Source organism: Caloenas nicobarica, chromosome 7 (assembly GCF_036013445.1).
Source record: "Caloenas nicobarica isolate bCalNic1 chromosome 7, bCalNic1.hap1, whole genome shotgun sequence".
NCBI lineage: Eukaryota > Metazoa > Chordata > Aves > Columbiformes > Columbidae > Caloenas > Caloenas nicobarica.
The window spans coordinates 20,002,462-20,022,654 of NC_088251.1; the positions used below are offsets into that span (position 1 = coordinate 20,002,462).

Sequence of the window (20,193 nt, forward strand, 5' to 3'; positions counted from 1 at the left end):
ATATTTCTAACTCTTCAGGCTGGGTTTCTCTTATTAACTGGAAACGATCAAACTTCTGGTCATCTCCTCTTTTGTCTTTAAAGGTTGCAGCAGCACATATCCTTTCGGGAAAGTAAGTTAACTCATTTCCTTCAAGGATTCTTCAGTGGAAAGGGGAAGGTATACATGATAGTAAACATAAGCCAATGTGCTTCAGCATATGATGAAACACTCAATGTGCTAAAGTTCTCGGCGATTGCACAAAAAGTAAGTGTGGTGTAGTTTATGTTGTTGATCAGTACTTCTGAACTGCATTTGAAGAGCAGGTTCTCTCACTTCTAAGAATATGAATTTAGTTACTGGATTTTCTGTCTTGTTGCAATAATATTTACTAGTTACTCCCTAGTCAGGCTTTATTTCATTGTAAAGCTTTTAAAAAGGCTTTAGTAGATTGACTCTTTTCTTTGGACTGCGGGAGTGGGAGTGGGAGCATCTCCTACTGAAAATCCATAGTTCCTATAAAATGTCTAGCCTAACAAGACACTTGCTATGTTTGGAAGAAATTTCTCAAGATCTAGGTAGATTTTTCCTCTTTGCTCATAACATGCTCGCATCCAGGAGCAGTTCTAGCTGTCCAATAAACTACTGCTATCTTAATTTGGAGTATTGCTCACCTGAAATATTGACAAAAATAGGTTAAGCACCAAAGAGTTTGAAAGGTCATCTCTATGGCTTTACTGGGAATGTGGAGGTGAAGTAGAATGACTAAAAGTACAGTGATATAACCCTGTCAAGGCTGGAAGATGAAAGTATTGAGGATCAGTGCTGTAGCCTTAATGGAAGCCTTGGGAAACTCCTGTTGACAGTAAAATATGTTCAAAAGACAAGAGACCCAGGCCCTTTACAGTGTGGGATCATCTCAGCAGGTTAAGTACAACACCAAAAGTAGTAGAGTGTAAGGGTGATTCAGATGTTCAAGAAATAGAACTTGTAGGATGACACTTGTGTAACCCAACTAGAAACTCAAAGTATAAGAAATAGAGAAATTTGTCAGTGCATGATGTGGCGACCCTCTTGTAGATTGTCAAGCTAGTGAAAGTTGGTGTTCCTGGGATCAAAAGAAGGGCTAGACTATAAAGTGACTTTGTTCTCTAGCTGGAAATTGTTCTAAATAGTGACTCTGTTCAGAGAGGATAGGTGGCTGTGGGAATACTACGCTGAGGAGACCTACAGGAAAGTGCAACAGGTATCTCTTGGAAGTACCAGTAGAGGTATAAAAAATACTGATATTCTTTATTTTCTGGGTAGGTTTTAGTTATGGACACATCTATTCTTCCTCAAGATCAGTCATTTGGACAGAAATCAGCAAGAGAATCATCGCTACTTAGTGACACTAAAATGCTGGTCCCAAGGAAAAGAGCTACTGTCTTATGGGACAGAAGCTTAGAAGATGTGATTGAAGCTGATGATGAGATGGAAGAACAACATAATATGTCAAGAGAAGAAGCAGTGCAGACAGACGAAGAAAAAGTTCTTATTGGAAAACAAGACTATATGGTATGTGCCAAGACTACTTTAAGAATTAGTGTAGCATGGGGTTTTGAAGCAAGGTGTTCTAGTTTCTCTCATCTCAACTATTTTCTGTGTGTGGGGGGATGTGTGTGTGGTGGTTTGTGTGTGTTTTTTTTTTTCTGATCACCCTCATTCTGCCTAAATCCAGTGTTAAGAACTGAAAGTGGGATTACTTATGACTAAGTGCCTATTGTGGAAAAACTCTGAAACAAGTGTCTAAATACAGACAGAACAGTAAGAATCGCAGATTTGGGTTTCTCTCCTTTTGGTAACCTGTGGTCAATGCACAGCAAGTATTACCTGGTTTTTAGCAATACAGAAGGCTGTTCCTTTGTATTCCATGCACGAGAGAACTCTGAGAACAGTTCTTCAAGGAACAGCAATTTTAGTTACTTCTAGAGAAGACAAGGAAGAGGGAACAGAGGACTAGAGACTGTTTTGTGGAAGTTTCATTAATACTGCCCAGAAATGAGCATCTGGGAAAAAAGAGCCAAATCCTGTGGAGCTTAAGCCTGCTTTTTTAAGGCAACTTCAAGAATTCTTGTAATAAAACTTAATATTCTTTGCAAATGCCTGCTCTGTGCAAACTTATAAATTGCTGTGTTAGTACCAAACAGATATTTCAATCTACTCATAAATCCTCCTGTTTATGAATAAACTAATAAAAGAACTGGAAGAACTCTTGCAAGCTGGAAGTGTTATTGTAGTGTCCGAGGAATGGGAAAAAACCTCACTTCTGGGAAACTATTTCTTTATGAAAAACTTAATACTAATGGTAATTCTAGGCACTGCTAAGTCTCCTAGAAGAGCTGAAGAACAAACTTATTACTGAAAAGAAGAATAAGATACTGCTGGAACTAAAAATTCGTGAAGAAGTGACACAAGAATTTACCCAATATTTTGCTAAGCGGGAAACAGATTTCGAGTAAGTTAGCTTTAAGTGGTTTTAAAGTTACTGGTTTAAAAAAATCAAAGTAAATTAACTTATTTCTTAAATCTGTCTCTTGGCTGTAAGAGACCACATTCTTCTGCTAGACTTATTGCCTTTGTTAATAGATCAATTCGTTTGGACTATGACTTCAGGAAAAATACTGTGTAGGAAAAGGCCTTGGTTTTTGGGGGGTAGGTAGGGGTGTACATGGAATCTGTAAACAGTGTTTGTTCCTGCAGAGTTCTGCCTAAGAGAAGAGCTTTGATAGGATGTCTACAGAAAGTACACTTGCACGTTCTTTAGTTACTGCAGTGATATTCCAAACAGGTGTTCTGGCTCAAGAAGCTTAGAAAAAATGCTTGTAGTTAAGCGCTGTCCATAATTTGTGTATATATGTGTTCCCCTCGTTCTTCAGAGGAGTGAATGGCGGGGGGAGTATACTTCTGGTTTGGTGTAGCAACATTGTTCTGTGTGTTGTTCTATCATGCCAAAATAACATTTTTTAAAAAAGTATTTGTTTATAGGCAACTGTACTAATAACTTCTTAGCAGCTCATGCTGGCTAGCTTGTTGCTGACTTATTTTTCCTACTATAGAGAGTGCCTTTCTCATGAGCGAGAACTCCTTGAAGAAAATTCTGAAAGGCGCCTGGAAATCTTCAAGGAACTTGTAAATGGTTATGCTAAAAATACAGATGAAGAAAATAAATTAAAGGATCAGCCTTGCAGTGAACAAGCTGGACCTCTGGTATTTTTATCTGCCCCTGATAACATTCCTTTTATTGACTACCTGTTATGGTGATGGTATGTCTCGAGGATTAGAAGGATGGCTTCAAGGAATTGGAAGCTATGTAACTATGTCCACAGCAAGATGTGTTTATCATATTTAATAGGAGTAGTTGCTGAACCTTGGGTATACATTTAGGAATCTTTGGGGTTTTCTGCACTTCTGCAACATGAAGTGAAAATTACTATATTCAAAGAAACTAGGGGAAAAGCTGCCATTATGGTATAAATTCTATTGCATTAAATGTCTATTTAAAGTATTTGAAACTGCCTCCTTAGGCCTCATATATGGACTGTACTGTAGTGGTCCTAGAGACTTTTTCGTTCTTAAGACTACTGAAACTACAATTGAAGCAATGAGGATTGCGTATACACTTGAGCCATATCTAGACTCTTAAATTGAGGCCAGCTCTTATGAGTGTGGAAACCTTTGTTTTTAAAAAACAAAGGTGAAAGATATGAAGTCATTGTTTTGTTTACAACTTAATTTGACAAGTTACCACAAACTTACTTCACCTCACAAACTTTTACAGATACATGAAAATTTCAGATATATTCCTTCTAAAATTGTTCACTTGCCATGTTCATTCAGTGTTCTAATTGGGTAAAAAAATACTAGCTTTTAAAATAAATTTGGTAATGCTTTTGAAGTAATATAAAAGGGAATGTGGTGGGTTATTAAATGCTATAAAAATAAAACAGCTGTTGATACTGGAGACTCGTGTGTGAAGGTAGACAAGTTAGTGATCAAATTGCATATGAACCTACAAGATGACTTTGAAGCCAGAATTAACTGTACTTGTTTGAACTCATGGTCTTCCAATTTTTCTGTAGAAATAATGACTATTGTGTAATAATTTGCTATTTCTAAATGGATATAAATTATCTTTCAGGATGAAGGACATAGCATAGGGCCAGGCACCTACATTGGTCTTGAAGGCATTATTGATTCTCTGCACAATGATGTCACCGATATCAAAAAGCAGGCAGAAGAAGCACACAGATACATTGTGTCCCTAGAGGAGCCGCAGAAGACTATAGGTTGGCTTGAGAAACAACTGGGAAAAACTACCACTGAACTAACTAAGACCAAAGAAGAGCTGACAAAGAAAACCAATGAACTATTCAAAACTAAAGAAGAGCTGACTCAGAAAACCAAAGGTGAGCTGGGTGTAAGCGTGATGTGAAAGGCAGAAAAAAGAAATGACTGACTGCTGTAAAATAGAAATAATAAGTAGAAGTCAACATGAAAATACATCAATTTATTTAAAAGCTATGGGACATTGTTTAGTGCTGGAGGTAGGTTATGGTTGGACTCAATGATCCCAAGGGTCTCTTCCAACTGGAATGATTCTATGAGATACCAGAAGATCTGGAAAAATGGATTAGTGAGTGAACTATGGCTGTTTGTTTGATGCAGGCTTCTTTTCATATTACAGACTTTGAAATGCAAATGATTAAATTGGATGAGTCTGCTGACCAGCTTAAAGAAGCAACTGAGGTAACTTTAAGGAAAAACTTGTGCAGAATTACTTGCTTTAATACAAAATTCAAGTAGCTTAAAATGATACTATAGTACACTTACAGCAATTCTTTATATCAAGTATAGCTTAACTGATCGTGCTTCTAAATGCATGATATAGCTTAACACTGACCGAACTACTTTATTTTCCAAGAAAATGAATACACAGAATAAAAGGATTCAAGAACTAATGAACATTGTGGAGCAAAAAGAGGATGTTATTACAAGACTACAAGATTTGATATCTCATTTAGAAGAAACAATAAAAGACTATGTAAGTCTTAAACATCTCAAGTTTCTTTATACAAAACCTTAAATATATGCTTATAATGGACCTAACTATTTGGAAAGTTGAAAGTTTCTGTAAGTAACTGCTATTTGCTTGAAATGGTAGCAGGTGAGGTTGGTACTGAAACTAAAGTTAGAGTAAAATGTGAGGGGGAATGTTTGTGAAAAATGGGACTTTTGGAACCAGTGATCTGGAGTTATTAGTGGTGGATTGTAGATGAAACTGCAGAGCCATTCTAGAGAAAACCAACCAACCTCAAACTGGAAGGATTTAAGCAGTTGGAATAGAGGGATTATGTCACTGTCTCTTTATTTTTGCCTGGAGGGAAGGAGGTTCTGCTGCAGTAAACAGTCAAATTTAATTGAAGTTAGAAGTTAATATGAGGGCAGTGCATAAATTGGCAACAAAAATCAGGGTGTTCTACCCACCACCACTATGCACAAACACTTTCAAAGGAAGAGCAATAATATGAATATATTGAGTAGAGTTTGAACTAAGAGGATGTGATTAATAAAGCTTGCAACTTATTAGTCTGCTGGTAGCTGCTGAATGCCAGAAGACTAGTCTGGCTAAATGTATATGGGTTAAAAAAAAAAGTAGGTAAGGGTTTTTTTTGAGCCTGATGTCCAGTAACATGAAGTAGTTCTGATAACATTTTAAAAGAAACTTAGTCTGCACTCTGATCCATTTCTCTCTTCTACTGTAAATGTAAGGTTTTGGCCCCCAGAGCAACTTAGCTTTTCAATAGTATGAGTGCTTTGAGAGTGATAAGAGTTGTGATGACTGCTTCCTATTACTACTTCTTCCAAGGGCAAGGCTACAACTCTGTCCTGTGTTTCTATGGGATTGCGTGTCATGAAACTTAAAACATGACCATGAGCCTCAAATCTGCTTTATAAATTTTTTCTAATGATTTACTGAAAGATGAGAAATTGGTCCTTGGCAAACAGCATGGCTTGCCAGTTGTTTCATCCTGCAACTAAAGACACTTTGTTCTTAGTGAAATATATAGCCTAAAGTATGTATGACAGAACTGACTAGGCTTTCAAATTGCATTAGACCTGTCATAATAAAAATGATATGTGGCTTTGCCGAAGGTGGTTAAAACTACCAACTCTACCAATGATGACAAGAAAGTGACAAATGTGTAGTGCTGACCATTTGCCCTTTGAACAAATCGGGAATTTCATAAACTCTTTTGACACTGGAAATTGTTTTCAGTTGGTAAACAAACTCCTCTTACATGAAGTCTTGCATTTTTTTTAGTTTACTCTCTTGCTCTGCTTTCTGTACAGTGCAAAGCATTGTGCTTATTAATATCTGAAGGTGTACCTGCTTTTGATTTAAGTAACTGACTTGTTCCTCTGACAACCCCTATATGTATTACCCAGATAATTTTGTAAAAGTATTTGCATATAAAAGGTTACTAAGCCTTTTAAGTGCTCACTTTGTAAAACTTCAAAGTAATTCATCTTATTTTAACACAGGACAACACTGTAACTACCATTAAAAGAAAATTGGCAGAAAAGAACTATAACAAAGTGACCGAAAGCAGGCAGTTCAAGGATTGTGACAAAACTGTATTGGAAGTGGGAAGAAAACGTTGCTTTGAAAATAAGACTACTGTGGAAGAAGAACCACCTACAAAGAAAGGTACAATTTCTACCATCCCTCAACAGGGGGTCTACCAAAAAAACTTGATTACTATTCCAGAACAAAAGCAAAAAGCTGTGAAGCGTAAACATTATGGTATGGGGAGAAAATCCACTATGTTAAACTGTAAATGGAAGTAACTTATGTAAATATCATCTGTTTTGCAGAAGGTCCTATACTGTTCCCTCCTAAATGCTTAAAATAAAAGTTTTTGGACTCTTTCCTTTCTGCTGCTTTTTCTCACCTGTTAATGTACTTGCGGACTCAGCTGTAGTTCTTAAGCAATGTCTTAACTGTTCTTTTTGTACTAAACTTGCTGTTGCTGGACTTCTGGGAAAGCAGTGTCTCCTGATCCAGTTTCTAAAAATTGTCTAAGCAGGTGTTAACAGCGTTAATAACTTACTGATTGTTCAGTCACACAGTATGTGCTGTGAAACTTGGACTTCCCTTCTGTATGCATGCTGTGAACACACTAGCTCTGGTCAAGGTGGCAGTGCTGGCAAAGGAGAAAAGCTTTCCATTTAAATAGAAGTAAAATTATTTTAAGTCCAAAGGTGGCATATATGTGCGGCTCTCTCGTTTGCACTTCCAGTCTTTTTGTTTTCCTTGCTTTATCTGTGAGCTTACCAGTCTTAGAATAGGTGAATAAACAAGCTGCAGTTGAAGACATCCAAAGATAAGGGTGAAACTTAAAAGGACACAACTACTTATGTTATCCATTTCATTAGAGTCCATTAATCACTGAGATTGAGCTATATGGGACTGACTTGACTTCAGCGCACAGCTAGGCTTCCGTTTCTCATAGAACTAGGGAAAGCATATATGAAAGGAGAATGAAAGTCTTCCCTTTGTCCCTTACTTTCTTGCCCGCCTTCTGCAGAACAGGTGCAAATAAGAATATCTTCCAGGTATTGTTTGAGTGAGGGTGGGGTAGAAAAAGAGTAATAAGGTTGAAAAATGGGGAGCAGAAATTATCTATCTCTGTGAAGAGAGATAAAACACGTTAAAAGGAGACTTGTCAAATTCACGTGATCACAGAAAACTAGGATACAGATAATGAATAAACTGAATGCTGGACTGTCATCACTTTCTGCAGTGAAAGAACTAAGGAACACTCAGTCCAATAGAAGATGAGTTTAAGTTTATGGAACAAAGCACTTCATAGAGTGGGTAGTGAGCTTCTAATATTTGCTGCACTAGAAGGTGGGAGAGGCAGATAATTCTCATATTCCAGAAGTGGTTAGCTAAGCTAACAGCCAACAGGTTGATATGTGAACACTAAAAGAGTTAAGCAGGGATGTATTGTCTTGCATTCCTCTAACATTCCCAATTGTTCTATGTCAGGAAAGGTCTGTAGGAAGTGGCTGGGCCTACCAACAGTAGCAAAAGATCGTAAGATATTAGGTGGGTCAAGCGATGGGGTGTGTGATCCAGTAGGGCATTTCTGATGTTTGTACAACTTGTTCAAATAAATCTTATTTGAAGTCTGTCATAAGAGAAGCTTCTGTCTCTGCACCAGACACATTGCTCATTTGTCTCTACAGTCTTTGGTTGGGATGAATATTGAGTCCTAGCATGACTGTTTGGTGCCACTTATATAAAAGTTACAGGAAGGGGATGGAAAATGAAGTTGATGTAGAGTCCTTGATATGCTAGATAGTAGTAGGTTTGTTTATAATCTCATGACTGAAGCTTGTTTAAACAAACAAAACAAAAATAGAAAAGTGATAGCTCTTCTCAAAGAGGAAATTACAGTTGCAATTAATGTCAGCACTGAGAACTTTTTTTTCCTGTTGTGAAGAACAGGCTATTTGGTCATGTTCTAGTTTAAAAAGCAATTGAGAAAAAAAAAAAAAGAGGAAGGTCCCAAACACTAAGTGGAGAAACTTGTGCTGGATTTTTAGCTTCATTTTCAACCTAAGGGAATACTGAGTATGAACGAAACTTCTCGGAAAAGTGTACGATACTGTTGCTCTTCTAAATGTAGAATGGGTGATTGCTGGATGTATTAAAGGGATTATTTAACCAGTGAAGGTGGAAACTAGATATAACTGTGGATGTTATCTAGCTCATAGGTATTTCTACATGTTAATAGAACTAGCTAGATTTTTCTACTAGTGGTACAGAGTAGAAGGCAGAGATAAAGCCATGGTAAAGTGTTCTTTAAGGCTCCTGAATGCTTCTTGCTGCAAAGTATGCCTAGAAGCGCAAGAGGCACTTATTGCATGTTAAACTGCTCGGAGGGCTTCAACTACTTCAAGATTTCAAAATGTCATAAGATATGAGGATGTGGCTTTCAGATGGTGACCATTTTCCATATAGCAATTGCTGTTTGGTGTTACAAGTGACTTGCACTATTGGTTTTAATCAAACTGAGCTGGATGGATGTGGGTTTTTTCAGGAGATACAAAGGAGAGTTGTGAAGATGACTTTCTAGAGCAAAAGAGAACTGAATATGTGAAAACAAATACTTCTGAGAACTATGCAGAAATACTAACACTGAAGGAAAGAATTGAAACCTTGGAAGGTCAGCTAGCTGCACTTGAAGAACAATGTAGAAGAGAAAAAAACAAAAAGGAAGAGTTCAGTGAGCAAATAACAAACTTGCATCTCAAGCTCTCTACTTCTGAAGAAAGGGCCTCTGACTTAAGTGAAGAACTTCAGCAGTGTCGAACTGACTGTCAAGAGATTGTTTCTGAATTGGACAAACAGAAAACTATAAACAGGGAGCAAGAAGAAAAGATTATTCAGCTAAATAATGAAGTAGAAGTTGCCAAACAAAATATAATTGATAAAGTGTCACAAATTAAAATAATGCAGTCCAAAGTAGATGAGTTGTATACATGTCACTTAGAGTCTTATGCTATGGATATTGATTTAGTTATTCTAAAGGATTCCTTAAACTCTCAAAAAGATGAACCAGAGAGAGCTCAAGTGAGTCCTGCATGTGTGCAGTCCCAAACTGCTTCTACAGCAGATCTGAGACGGGAAAGCTCCTTTCACTGTAGTGTTGAAAGCATGTGGGAAGAATGCAAAAATATTATTAAGGCTTCTTTACAAAAAAGTCAGCAAATTCGAGAACTACTTCAACAAGTTGAAGACTTAAAGAAGGAACTTGGTGACACTAAGAAGTATAATAATCAACTAAAAATAAAATTAAATGAGATCGCAAATCAAGATCAACAGTCTGTAAAGGAAAAAGAACTTATGAATCAGTTACAAGAGCAAATCCAGAAGAAAACCCAGGATTTTGAAAGACAGGCTGCAGAAGATCACAGAATAATTGCAGAGTTTGAGGAGGAAGTTACCAGATACAAGGGAAAAATAAGAGAGCTTGAATGCCTCTTAGAGGCTTTCGGAGCTAAAGATGACAACATAACAAAGTTAGAAGTAGTAATTAAAGAAAAAGAATCTATTATTTTAAATCTAGAAAGTAATATAGTATTTCTGCAAGAGAAATGTGCTAATTCAGACAAGAACCTGAAAGAATTAAATGATCAAGAAGCAAATCTGAAGGAGGAAGTTGTGCAGTTAATGAACAGCTTGGAGAACATGAAACACTCTCTTAAGGAAAAGGAGAAAAATGAGGATGAGCAAATACAATCCATAAAACTGTAAGTAAATAATGAGATGTCATAGCCCATTGAGAATAGACTCAAAATTACTTTCTGAGAACATCAGTTTATTTTGACATAACACATTTGCATGTTTTTCTATTTCATTAACCAAACTGTTTCTCTATGAAGTTTTAATACACTACTTGACTTTCATATTTGTATATTCTGTTGGCTATATTTTTCTCACCTGTTTGTATTTTCTTTCAAAAATATAGGTCTATGTCATTAGGAATTATTGTGGGGGGAAACAGGAGCATGCAAGGAAATGAAGAATTGTTTGGGGATTTCTAATAATTTTATGTTGTGTACCCTTGCTGAAGGAAATGACGTAGTTTAATGTTATATCCTGTAACTTGCGTAAAAATAGGCAATGTTTTCTTTGAAAAGGACTGAATGGTAAAAAGGAAAAGGAGAAAGGAAAAAAAGAACCCTAGGGAGTAAGCAGTAGACAGCCAGTTTTGGTAACAGCTATTTTAGGTGAACACAGTCTACTATAAGAACTTGAAGGAATAATGGGTCTAGGAGGGTAGAACTTCCCCCGGCCCCCTCTATTTTTTAAAATCTTTTAAAAAATAAGACATTAAATGTGTCTGAGGGATTATATTTGCTATATGGTAAGGGAATTGCAATCATGTAAATATAGCTTTAAGGTGTTATGTAGCCCTTCTTCTGATGAGTTTCTTTAGTGCCATATCAGTGGGTACCTGCATATATTCTAAAGTACAAATTAGCGTGAAGGTCTGGGGATCACTGACCCTGTGCTTGTAAAGCTTTGAAAGCTTTACCTTTTGTGAGGCCTTGTTTTGTGTTGTCAGTTATAGAATCTAAAAAACCTTCTATTAGTTTGTTTTAAAGTAAAAATCCAAGATGTCTTACTGTAAACTTAAATAAATATGGCCATTTAAAAATAAACCTATTGAACTTCTTAATTACTTTGTAGCACTTGTAACAGCAGTACTTGGTGCCATGTTATTGTTTTTTCTATTTTCTTTTGGTTTTTACTTATCTTGATCCTTACAAGGTCTGGGATGTAGATATCAAGTTTAAACTTACTTGATATTAACCTCGTTCCTTTTGTTACTCTGTAAGGACATCTAATAATAAAAATAGTTGCTCTAATGTGCTTTAAAAAAAAAAAATAAATATTCCAGTGTCCAGAAGTGAATCTAAGCCGTTTGTTACTTCAGAATCATATAATAAGAAGCTGAAATCCAAAAGTACAATTCTAAAGCTTGCAATTGATCTGATAGATCTGAAATTCAATTCATGAATAATACTAGCAGTCAAGCCTGAGTTAATGTGTAAAAGCTGATTCTTTGAGATATATAATACTAATGTTATTTACGTCTCTTAATTTCTAACACAAGGCTACGTAAAGATCTTTCTGAGAGCTCTGCCCTTGTACAGAGTTTGAAAAAAGATTTGCAGAAGAAAGAGGAAGAATATACAGATTTGAATGAGAAATTTTCTGATGCCAAGAAACAAATTCAGCAAGTACAAAAAGAGGTTGGTAACTATAGGCCAAATGTTTCTTCTACAAGTTTATGCTTGGGGTTCTGTTGTTAAAACCTATTTTCACCAATCTCAAGCTATGACTATTAAAAGTGATTATTAATGAATCTCTTTTGAATGATACATTTAGAGTAACAGTGAATCTTAAGTTACACTGCCAATGAGGATGTAAGCTAAAAATAAGACTAGATGTCAAAACATGGATTAGTACAGATATCGAAGGAAGGAAGTAAAGTTTCACAAATCTTTTTTAAGTGTATGAATAAAATTATGACTAATCTAGTTATGGAGAAGGATGTAGAAATCTTCATAACAGTACAGTGCCATATGTTTTTATTTGTGCTGAATCGAAAGCCTCAGACTTTGGACTTATGGAAAATGCTGATCTCTGGGAGGAAGAGATGGATTAATCAGGAAAGGAAAGCACTAAGTTCTAGAGGCTAAATCCAAATTTTAAAATAACTTCTAAATCTAAGCTATGTTTTCTGTTAAGTTTGGGGAGAAGAAATGAAAAGATGCAATAACTTTTACTAATGTTAATTGTTAGTAGCTTAGTTATCAAGCAGTAGGATTTCTCAGAACTTCGTGGGGTGTTGTGAGAATTTAAATTCCAAAATCCAAGCAAGAGTTTGGGCTTGAAAGGTAAGCTTTAGAAAAGTATTCTTGTCTTCCCAAGCAGTCGAACGTTTGAAGACCTTTTCCTACTCAACATTCAGTGTATAATCCTGTTTGAGAAGTAGCAAGGAGTGGATGGGATCACATGTCAGAAGACATTCTTTTTTTTTTTCTTAAAGGACAACTGAACTTGTAGTTTATTAGGTTATTTTCTGATAGTGTGTGTTTGTTTTGTGGTGTTGCTGTTGGTGGTTGTTGGGTTGTTTTTTGTGTTGGTGTTTGTGTGGCTTTTTAAAAATATATATTTAGTTAATCATTATTATTGTATTTTTCATTTTTCCCCCCTGCCAAATGTAAGACTATTCTACAGTGAAAATTCTTCCTAGGAAGGATGTACAGTATAGTGCACTTCCTACAGCCCCTGAAATTTAGCTAAGATGCTTGCAAAAATTTGGCTCTTAAAGTATCTGGTTATTTAGATAACTTACAGAGATAGTAGAAGGCTTATAGCTAAATGTTAGCTTTACTTGCTGTGTTTGTGCATTGTTACAGGTATGTACAATGCGATCCGAGGAGAAATCCCTGAGGAATAAAGTTAGTGAACTTCAGAAAATTAAAAACAAATTTAGTGAAGAATTAGAGATCAAACAGCGCACGATCCTGCAACTTAAACAGGTATTCTATTATTTAAAATTTTACTTTCTCTTAATTTGTTTAACTAATCCATTAATAAGACAAGTTTTTCAAGCAACAGGAGACAGATTTCCAGAAATTGGGGTAAAAATGAGAGTAGCCGGCTGAAATTAGTTTTAATGGATGAATGAAAGAAAGTTTTAATGGATGAATGAAAGAACTTCTCACTGCAGGACACTGTCAAATTGTTTTAAATAATCTGCTTAATAAATACATAATTAACACCTGTAGATATCCTGATTCTGATCAGTGACACTTAGATATGTTAGTAGTAATGTCTTCCTCAAAACATTTTTTAATCAGCTTGAATGCTTCTTTACACTATGTGAAAAACTTATTTATTCTGGACTATTTGTCTCAAATACTTTATTCATTACTTATTAAAGCTCAGAATGAAAAGCTACTCACTTCTTGCACATATATTTGTTTCTTTCAACACGTTTTCTTTAATTTGCTTTCAATGTGATATTTAGGAGCAGTTGAATAATGAGAAGCTGGAAGAAATCTCCAAACAGTATGAGAAAACACGTAAAGGTCAGAAAACGCCATTATTGTTCCTGTTTTTTGGTGTGGAATGGCAACATAATGAGTTATCATGTTGTTAATGAATTTGGAGTGTCTTGTACACTGGTATTTTAAAAACTGGACATTAAAATCTTACAGTCAGGAACTAATTTTTATTGTATCATTATTGGCAGGTATATTTGAAAGCAAAGAAACAGTCTCAGAATAAGAAACATAAGCCCCAGAGAAAGTGTGGATTTGCTGTATCAGTGTTAACTTATTAAATGCTGGTATTTATTTGCCTTTCTAGTTGGCCATTTTAACAAAATCAAACACTGAAACATGAACTAGCATAATAACAGTTTTGGCAAGTTTGATAAACATTTAGTGGTTGAATAGTGGTTAGTTTCTCCTATAATACAAGCCATAGTCTGCCTGACGTTAACACTGAAACACTCACCTAAATCAAGTTGACAAGAATCACTTAAGAATTTGGACTTGGAGAGTTTAGTAGAGCTGTTCGATTTCTTTCTAGCAGAGCTTTCAATCTCAGGAAGTGACTTGTAATGAAGGCACTTCGAGACAAAGTGGTGGGATCTAGGAGGGGGCTCATCTGTAAATTTATTTTGAAATCTTCAGATCTGTGCGCAAAGGAAAAAGTCATTGAAGATATGCGGATGACACTAGAAGAACAAGAGCAAACTCAAACTGAACAAGATCGAGTGCTTGAAGCCAAATTAGAAGAGATCAACAGATTAGTTTTAGGTAATCTCTCCATGGAAAGGGTTCAGGGAAGCAAATTATTTTGGATGTATTGTGATAACTGCTTTAAATTTGTTTTTATTTGTTGACTGCCATTTAGGCATTAATTTTACATAGTACGTAATGAACTTGAAACAGTTAAAGGTTTCTGTTGTCTCTTTGTGGTCATAGCTGATATTTTCAAGTAACTTTAGTAGAAGGATGTGAATGTGGTCACACATGCATTTGAAACTCTACATTATGTAACCTCATTTTGTGTACTGAGCTAGAACTGGAAGCATGGAAGCAGAAATACAGAGAGCTGAATAACCAGAGAGATAGTGACTGCCAGCAAAAGATGAGCAAAAATGAGGAGGAAAACATAAAAGAAAATGAAGAATTAATAAAGCTGCAAAAAGAACTGAAGGTAAAATATGGTGACATAATTAATACTTAGTCTTAAAGCCATAACTTTCATTTAGGAGTCTAAATTTTTTGTGTGTCACTATCTTCAAGAGGTAGAGCGTGATATGGTGAGTTGTTACACTGGTAAAGGAAACCTCCTGTAAAAGCTGCAGTACACCAGTGCAGCAAAGCCTGGATGCGGTGTCTTTGTAATATGCAGCATCACTGGTGCCCCATAATGGAGTGCACCCTTCCCTGTGTTATGCTACCATTGATGGTGCTTCTGTAGCTGAGCTCCTTTTACAGTTGTCTTAACCAATCCAACTCCTGATATTCATTCTGCACCTCTTACCTGACAGTTGCTTGGGTGACTAAATCAAACTCTTTGAAGATCCTGTGCTGACTGCATGACATATAAACCCTTCCTGTTAGGCTGAGGATTTACCTCTACTTCTTGGATTAGAAAGCTGACTTTTCTTCCAAGCAGCTTTTCAGGTGCCTCCTGTTTTATGTGGGAGAATGTCTGACAAGAGGTTTGATTGTGATAGAAAAGGAGGCAAAGTTGCTGTGGATTCAAGTGATGTTCTTAGGTACACACTATCTCTGCCTACCATTCAAATTGTACTGCATTCTTTGTCTTTCAGTCTTGAAGTATAAATAAGTTTTCTAACAGGTCTTGTAAGGCACTATAAAATATTGGGAATTTGTAAGTTAAAAGTGTCTCTTTACCATTACTTTCGGTGTAACTTTTATAGTGGGTTTTTTATAGACTTATCCAGAGCATTTTTAGAGGATAAAAAAAATCTGTTCCATGAAGATGTGCCAGACTGAATAGGAAGTGCTGAAAATTGGGGTTTTTTTAATAGAGAACAACAGATGAGGATGTTCAAATACTCATACTTGGGAATATGCTGGAGTAAAACTGTACTAGTATTTCTGTTACCTGAAATGAATCCATTTAATAGTAATCTGGATTTTAAGACACTTTTTGCTTAATCTCTATTTATGTTTTTATGTCTGGTTAAATAAAATAGGAAAATGAGGCAAAGTATCTAACTGATAGAAAGAAGTGGCTGGAAGAAAAAATGGGACTCATAAATCAAGTAAAAGAAGCTGAGAGCCATCGCAACAGAGAAATGAGAAAATTTGCAGAGGACAGAGAACGTCATGTAGAGCAACAAGCAGAAATTGTAAGTGACTGGAGGCCTTGGAAGAGGCCGCTGGTTTAAGTCTTCAGTACAGAGCAAATCTCATGTCAAGTGAGAAGTGTAGGCACTTGAGAGTAGCTGACCTTTGTCAAAGTCACCTCACCGTATCGCATTAGCAAAGCCTAGATGAGATCTCCTCAATATGAAAAAGGAAGAATAGGAGGGTCACAAAATGAAAAAGCTTAGTACGTAATGGAAGCTGACATGTCTGTTCCTTTCCAATCACCACCACCTCAGTATGAATTTTTCAAACTTCATCTTGTGTGTAAAACACCAATAAGTAACCTACACTGAAATTAATTGCCACTTAATGAAGCTAAGAAAACATACTTTGAAAAACAAGATTTGTTGCTTGGCTTTTCTGAGGTGGGGCGAGCGGGGGGTGGGGGGAAGACTATGCTGCTTTAGAAGGAACAGAAAAAACAAGTAGAAGTTGACCAAAAAAGAAATTCGTTTGCAGATATAGAGTAGAAATACTTGGTCTGAATTCTAGTGGTTTTGCTCCCATGTCACTTTCAAAGTAGAGTGACTGATAGTTAATTACAAGGTGGATACCTTGTCTGTTCACTGGACTGTGTCAAGGTTGTAATTTCTTAAGCATATTAAATGATTATACAAATCTGTACAATCTAAAACTATATTTGCATCTAGAAGTAGTTAGCAATGACTTTCTGGACCTACAATCAGTACAAGAGGGTGCTAGGAGCTTAGGACTACTTTTATTTTGTCTGTGACTTCACTTGCCTGAGACTTGTTAGTAATAAAATCACAAAGTGAGCAAACAGGAGTGGTAGTTTTTACAAAAATTATCTTCACAAAGATTATAAGTATAGATATGGACTTGCTAAGTGAAGCATGATTTGCTGTTTACTTTTGCATATTTGTAGTGAAACTAGTTCTATGTGTGCTTTTTAAGATCTATATATGCTCTTGAGTTTACTTAAGCCACAAAATACTAACTACATGAAACTAAACTATCAGAACAGTTCCGATAGTGTGTAGAAGTGGGGTTCAATTCTAACCTGTTTTTCCCCGTTTAGGAAAGACTTGCTGCACAGCTGGTAGAAAAGGACAGCAATCTTCAAAAGTGGCGTGAAGAAAGAGATAAATTAGTAGAAGCTTTGGAAGTGCAGCTCAGGACTTTGGCTTCTAACACTACAGAAAAAGATAAAGAAATAGCAGAACTGAAACAGGCTGCACTAAAGGTAAAGGATTCAGGAATTCTCTCTCTCATTCCTGTGTGGGGTTTTTTTTGTTGTTTTGTTTGTTTGTTTGCTTTTTGAGGGGGGTATCCACTAGTTCTGCCAAACACTATCCTTGCTCTTTGCATTTTGGCTTTATTTTTTGTTCATAAACACTGTCATATTGAAACCATTTGCAGCTTTTTTTTAAGCTTTATATTGTTTTGAAACTGAATATGTAATAGTAACTGAAGCTTCAAAATATTTGTGGTTCAGATAAACACTCAAGTCTATTTGATCCTTTGATTACAAACTTGAACTAGAAATCTGAAACAACGGTCACATTTGCTGCCTTTTTCACAGCACAAAGGACTTAATGAACAAATGGGAGGTGAACTTCTTATAACTCTACATAAGTAAAATAAAAATGTAGCATTACATCTTCCTAGGCTATTATGTGACTTGACTTTAAATAGTGGCCACTCTTACATGAAATTATTGACTTTGTTGGATAGCTGACTATTTTAGCCTGCAATTCCAAAACTGATGTTAGCAAGTAATCATAACGATGCTTGCGTTATTTGTTAATTTCTTTTCCCAATCGTGCAATTTGTGGCTATTTTTGCTATGTTTATTAGGATAAGGAAACTGATATAGAAGAACTAAGAAAACAGCTGTCTGAGAAAGATGATGTTATAAAGGAATTGAAACAACTCATTAACCATGAAAGTCTTCAATCTTTGGCAAAAGTACCTTCACCTGAAAAAGGACGAGATAAAATAGATCAGTCTGTAAACAAAGAGGTATGTTTGCTATATTTATAGAAAGTATGTACTAATTATATGTTGTTAATAACTTTTGTTTTGTTGTTTTCTTAGTATATATTTCAGCAACATTGGGAATCCTCCAAAAGTTACTTTTTGTGCTTCTTCATACTTTATCTTCAGTTCTGAGTTCTTGTTCATTCTTTCCATCTCCCTCTTTCACGCTTGTTCTCAGGGAAACAAAAAAGTACTTTAGTTAATAGAATACCACCTCCCTCTACATTATAGAACTTACATACCTGAGGGAAAAACTAGTTAACTAATCCAGGTTCTAGAGATCTGAAGACATAATACTTGTAGTGTCATCTCCGGTTTGGTTATATCAGTGTTAAGGGGATTTTGGCTCAAACAACTTTCATGATATCACCTATAGTGTGGTAATAGAGATGATTCTGTAATTAGAGCTCCCAGCCCATATGGGGGTTCACAAGGAAAAAAAAAAACCAAACGAACAGTATCTTGCATCCCATTTAAAACAAAAGCTAAACAATCTTTGCAGTTTACCGAAAGAAAAGATCAACTTTGCATATTTCCTGAACAAAACTTAAGACTTGCAACTGTATTGAGACTCTTGATTCTGACTGAACCCTTGTGTGCTGCATGAACAGTATTTAATGACAGAGTTCTCCTGGTAAACTGAATTAATGCTACGTGGCTCAATTGCTCATTACTAATGAATAGGACTGAACATATATTTCCTAGCAGTCCTTCCCCTGGCTGCTAGAAGATAAAATTCTCCTCTCTTGTTGCAGTACTGGACTGGATGACAAAATGCACCTCTTAATCTCTTTCCTGCCTGCTGCCAAATAAGACAGGCTAGTTTCTTGCTGCTTCATCAGTTCAAGTAATGCTGTATAGATAAATCTTGGGATGTATGAGTGAGAGAGGAATAGCTCTCAGAAGGGTTACTGCTTTATACAGCTTTGTAATAGCAGTTAAGAGAGCACCATAAAATTAGTTATTTTTGCTGTAAAATCAGTTATAGAGAATCATTGTGAAAAGTTGATGCTGAAGTACTTACTTCAAGCCAGTAGCAAAATACTTCTTACGAATGAGAGGCTGCTAACAGGATTATCATGTGAGAAACTGTTAGGGTAGTGTTGAAGTGAATAGGGTGAAGTTTTGGGAGAAGTCAAATAGTTCTCAGGAAAGACAGATTGGAGATAAGAAGAAAAACTAAGGTGATCAAGGTTGATATGCGTCTCCTGCATTGCGAGGGAGAGACTAAGAAGCCGGCACTCTGATTAGGAGATGTTAAGGCCACCAGACGGCTATGGGGCTGAGGCTTACAGAATCATGGTTGTGGTGGGTAAACAGAAGGCAGAACTGTCCTTCCTAAAATCCTGCAAGAACTGGGCAGCACTTGATGAAACAAATAGGAGAGTTAATTTTAAAACAGTTAAAATAACATATTCCAATATGAAGCAGCTAGTGATTTTTCTGGAGGCAGTAGAAACAGGCACTGTCATCGGGGATTAGAAAAATTTGTAGCAGAAATCCAGAAATGTATTTGTAAATGGATACTCTGAGGATTAAGCAGAGGTGTAATCTCTGATACTTCCAATGCAACAACCGAGAGTGCTGGGAGAGTATGGAGGGAACAGATGACAAGGTGACCAGGATCACATGTGTTATCCCTAAATAGCATTTACCTTTGCCACTCTTAGAGACAAAATACTGAACTATAATAGATGGGCTGTTGGTGAGAAGCAATAGGTCACATCTTATGATCACATTGTCAATAGATGTTACTGACTTAAACATGGCTTGTCTTTCAGCCCAGGTGTTCATTAGCTGTCTGTGCTTGAGCTTTTATATAGTAAATCTAGAAAACTCAAGCTATTTTCAGGCTTACAGTCCATCATTATCTCTAATCATTCTAAATATTTACAGTTTATGGAAAAAAGAAGCAAGACTAATCCTGTAGTTGGACAAACAATTCCAGTAAGAGATGATGAAGTTCAAGAGAATTGCTCATTACCTCAATGTTCTAGCAGTGTCTCTTCATTAAGTGAGGTTGGTATAAAACTTTAAATTTGAAAATTCTATGCAATTGTATGGATTTTGCTAAATACAGAATAGAGAAGAAAATGTGGCCTGTTGCCTGAAGAATTCTAAAATTTTATTCTGCAAATCCCTTTCTTGGTGATCAGATCATTTGAT

At 36.1% G+C, this 20,193-nt stretch overlaps 1 protein-coding gene across 3 annotated transcripts in view; it reads left to right on the plus strand.

The window, feature by feature from the left end:
* Positions 1–20,193, plus strand: part of KIF20B (kinesin family member 20B) — a 40,849-nt gene that overhangs the window by 12,544 nt on the left and 8,112 nt on the right. For 2 of the 3 annotated variants that reach the window (XM_065639230.1, XM_065639232.1), the window contains exons 12-29: positions 84–246; positions 1,288–1,536; positions 2,337–2,476; positions 3,078–3,228; positions 4,160–4,427; positions 4,706–4,767; positions 4,943–5,062; positions 6,565–6,730; positions 9,132–10,344; positions 11,715–11,853; positions 13,027–13,149; positions 13,641–13,701; positions 14,311–14,436; positions 14,703–14,839; positions 15,852–16,007; positions 17,066–17,230; positions 17,845–18,009; positions 19,924–20,046. In XM_065639230.1, the coding sequence (XP_065495302.1) occupies positions 84–246; positions 1,288–1,536; positions 2,337–2,476; positions 3,078–3,228; positions 4,160–4,427; positions 4,706–4,767; positions 4,943–5,062; positions 6,565–6,730; positions 9,132–10,344; positions 11,715–11,853; positions 13,027–13,149; positions 13,641–13,701; positions 14,311–14,436; positions 14,703–14,839; positions 15,852–16,007; positions 17,066–17,230; positions 17,845–18,009; positions 19,924–20,046 (3,727 nt within the window). The remainder of the gene's footprint in view (positions 1–83; positions 247–1,287; positions 1,537–2,336; positions 2,477–3,077; positions 3,229–4,159; positions 4,428–4,705; positions 4,768–4,942; positions 5,063–6,564; positions 6,731–9,131; positions 10,345–11,714; positions 11,854–13,026; positions 13,150–13,640; positions 13,702–14,310; positions 14,437–14,702; positions 14,840–15,851; positions 16,008–17,065; positions 17,231–17,844; positions 18,010–19,923; positions 20,047–20,193) is intronic. The other variant, XM_065639233.1, reaches the window with a different exon arrangement.